Below are 3,781 nucleotides of genomic sequence, written 5' to 3'. Positions count from 1 at the left end.
CGAGGTCAGGAGATCGAGACCATCCTGGCTAACACAGTGAAACCCCATCTCTACCAAAAATACAAAAAATTAGCCAGGCGCGGGGGCGGGCGCCTGTAGTCCCAGCTACTCGGGAAGCTGAGGCAGGAGAATGGCGTGAATCCGGGAGACGGAGCTTGCAGTGAGCCGAGATCACACCACTGCACTCCAGCCTGGGCGACAGAGACTCCATCTCAAAAAATATATATATATATATATGTAAAATAATAAAATTAAAAATAAATAAATAATAAATAAACAAAAACTAAGCCAGGTGTAGTGTGCTCACCTATAGTCTCAGTGACTCAGGAGACTGAGGTTGGAGGATCGACTGAGTCCGGCCTGGCTGGGGGTGAACCATGATTGCGCCACTGCATGTCAGCCTGAGTGAGAGTGAGACCCTGTCTCAAAAACCAAACAAGACTCTCCGGCACACGTGGGGCCTCTTCCAAATCTTCCGATGGAGGTACACTGCGGCAAATGCACTGTGGGACTGGGGAGGGAGGACCAGGGTATGGAGGGCGGAGCCAGGTGTCAGGAGCCCCCTGTGACTGGATTCTGGCGATGCTGCTGGAGCCAGCAGGGTTCAGGGTGTGGTGAAGTAGGGATGGAAGTCCAGGGGCTCGTCAGGACAACCACTGACAGGGAAGCCAGGGAGTTAGGGTCCTTCCTTCTCCAAGGAGAGGCCGGGAAAGGCCAGGGTTCAGCCTTAGTCCCATTTGAGGGACTGTTGCCTTGATGGGTGGTACTGCCCCAGTGCAGGGAGACCTCTGCTCCCATTTCCACAACTGGGTCAGGCTGTTTTGGGTACATAATCTCCAGGCCCCTGGGAGGCTCAGGAGCCAGGAACTGGGCAGTCCTTCCCAGAATCCTGGCAGGGTCTGGGAGCACCCCGCCATTAGGACAAGCTCCAAGGGGCAGCTCAATGAGAAACCCCAGGCAGTGTGACGTACCCCGCTCATGGTGACCTCCGGGCGAAATAGGGCCCCTGCCTTCAGGGTCCAAGGCTAGAATTGCCAGGTCTGCACTCTGAAGCCTAGGTCCACTCCTGCTGCGGGCCCCTTCCCTGAGCCTGGGCCATCCCCAGCACCAGCCTCACCCTTGCCCCATTGTAGGGAGCACTGCTCCCTGCACTCCTTAGCTGTACCTTGCTAGGGTCATTTCTCGTTGCTTCCTCCTCCATCTGCTGCCCCACCCCTACTACCCAGGTTCCAGCCTCCTCCACTGCTCACCTGGATTTACTCCCACCCTAGGCTCTGCTTTTACGGGCATCCAAAAAGGCCTTTTTAAAAATATTATTGAGGCCGGGCACGGTGGCTCACACCTGTAATCCCAGCACTTTGGAGGCCGAAGCGGGTGGGTTGCCTGAGCTGAGAGTTTGAGACCAGCCTGCCCAACGTAGTGAAACCCCATCTCTACAAAAAGATACAAAAAATTAGCCGGGACTGGTGGCAGGCACCTGTAATCACAACTACTCAGGAGGCTGAGGCAGGAGAATCACTTGAACCAGAGGCGGAGGTTGCAGTGAGCCAAGATGCACTCCGGTCTGGGTAACAAGAGCAAAAGTCCATCTCAAAAAGAAGAAAAAAAACAAAATAAATAAAAATCACCTTGGATCCCTCTCCATCTCAGTACCTTCTGTGGCTCCCTGGCTCCCCTGACAACCCACATTGCTTCCCCTCCAGGGACTCTGCCTTACTGCAGGTCTTGGCTCCCCATCTGAGGGAGGCCTCCCCCAGTCACCCCAACTGTCTTCTGTGCTATACCCTCCTGTTTATCCTCCCAAAACTAAGGTGGTCACAGAGCAGGTGCTCCCCACAGCAAAGCCAGTTGGTGGGTTGCTGACCCCAAGCCCAGGGTGGGAGCGGCAGACCATCTTCTGGGTACCTACATTGGCAGGCAAAGACCATGAGGCCCGGGAGACAGCGTACGGAGTAGGGCCAGGAGAGCAGAGAGGCTGGGAGGGGTGGGTGATGGCCTGTCCTTAGCCCCACATTCCAGGCCAGAGCCTGTCAGGGGAGGGCAGGCCCACCCCCAAAGGACCTAGTTCAGTGAACACATGGCCTTGTGGTCACTGCCCACAAACCCTGAGCACATCTGCCCAGTAAGGCAGGGGTTGGCTGTGAACGGCAGAAAAACAAGCCTGAGGAGTGATTGCCCAAGTTGCTCAAGGCATCATGGCGATGGCGGAGCCATGACCCCTGCAGGGAAACCCAGGGGCGTACACCACCCCCAAGCTGGACTCACTTCCTGCATCCACTTGTAAAGCCCAGGGGCTACCAATCCTGTCCTTGCAAGATCAGGCACCATGCCACCCCAAAGACAGAGCCCCGATTACGCAAACTCCATTTCAAATCAGCTTCTCTGCTGTTCTTTTTAAAGCCCAGGGGCTACCAATCCTGTCCTTGCAAGACCAGGCACCATGCCACCCCAAAGACAGAGCCCCGATTACGCAAACTCCATTTCAAATCAGCTTCTCTGCTGTTCTTTTTAGAGGCAGGATTTCTGCCGCTCAGGCTGGAGCACAGTGGCACTATCATGGCCCACTGTTAACTTCAGCGTCCTGGGCAAGTCATCTTTCCATCTCAGTTTCTCATAGCTGGGACTACAGGTACACACCACGCCTGGATAGTTTGTTTTTTAGAGATGGGATCTTGCTATCTGCCCAGGCTGGTCTCAAACTCCTGGCCTCAAGTGATCCTCCCTCCTCGGAAGCAGGGATCACGGGCACGAACTACTGTGCCCAGCCCGTTCACATTTTGCTGGGGTGTACTCAGGAGCTAGGATACCGCTTAACGCCCACAGGAAGGGGCCCCAGGCAGCTGTGATGCTGACTCCCCTCCTCATGCTCATATGGCACCAGAAACCCTTCCCCAACACCATGTTGTCCACACTTCAGCCCCAAATCTGCCCTCTTTGATGCGAACCTGGGCAGAGGCTACCGTCTGACCAAGTGCTCATGGAATACTTGAGATGTGTGTAAAAAGGCTTTATTTGCAGGGGAGCAGGAATTTAATCAAAGAGGCCAAATCCCATGTCATCGTCTGACTCTTCAGACTCCTCCTTCTTCTCATCTTTCTTCTCCTCTGCTGTGGAAAAAAGGAGAGGCATGGTGAGCAATGCCCAAGTGCCAGGCCAGTCACCCCATGGAGACCCCACTGCAGCAACAGTCTGAGCCCCAGCCCCTTGCCCACTCACCAGGCCACCACTTACCTGCAGCAGGTGCGGAACCAGCAGCAGGCGCTGCAGAGCCTGGGGCAGCGGAGACGGCCACAGCCCCACCGGCAGGTACGCTGGCAAGCTTGCCAACACCTACAGAAAGCAGCGAGGTGAGACCAGAGCAGCTGCCCAGTCTGAGAGGCTGTTCCACAGGGAGGTCAGATGGCACCAGGGATAGCACAGGGCACCCAACATATATGGACCCACCATATGCCAGTGTCTCCCGTTCTTCCGGAACACTCCCTCCCCCAGCCACTCAACAGGGACTTTTCCTCTCCAGAAACTTGCCTTCTAGCAATTAGGCCCACACTGCCTGCCTGCCCACTTTCCCCACCTCCACCCTCAGATATCCGTTGGACAAACATGGTTTTTTGTTTTTTGGTTTTTTTTGAGACGGAGTCTTGCTCTGTTGCCCAGGCTGGAGTTCAGTGGCGCAATCTCGGCTCACTGCAAGCTCCACCTCCCAGGTTCACGCCATTCTCCTGCCTCAGCCTGCCAAGTGGCTGGGACTACAGGCACCCACCACCACGCCCAGCTAATTTTT

At 55.5% G+C, this 3,781-nt stretch overlaps 1 protein-coding gene across 1 annotated transcript in view; it reads right to left on the bottom strand.

Moving 5' to 3' along the window:
- Positions 1 to 2,986: 2,986 nt before the first annotated feature.
- RPLP2 (ribosomal protein, large, P2) overlaps positions 2,987 to 3,781 on the bottom strand; it is a gene marked incomplete at its 5' end in the record, with an annotated part of 3,778 nt that continues 2,983 nt past the window's right edge. Inside the window, 2 exons of the mRNA XM_011930010.1 lie at positions 2,987 to 3,107; positions 3,232 to 3,330. Of these exons, the coding sequence (XP_011785400.1) occupies positions 3,031 to 3,107; positions 3,232 to 3,330 (176 nt within the window). The remainder of the gene's footprint in view (positions 3,108 to 3,231; positions 3,331 to 3,781) is intronic.

The sequence above is a fragment of the Colobus angolensis genome, unplaced genomic scaffold, assembly GCF_000951035.1.
Source record: "Colobus angolensis palliatus isolate OR3802 unplaced genomic scaffold, Cang.pa_1.0 Scaffold84, whole genome shotgun sequence".
NCBI classification, from domain to species: domain Eukaryota; kingdom Metazoa; phylum Chordata; class Mammalia; order Primates; family Cercopithecidae; genus Colobus; species Colobus angolensis.
Note: the sequence above shows the minus strand (reverse complement) of the source record. Positions and strands in the feature narration are given on the sequence as shown.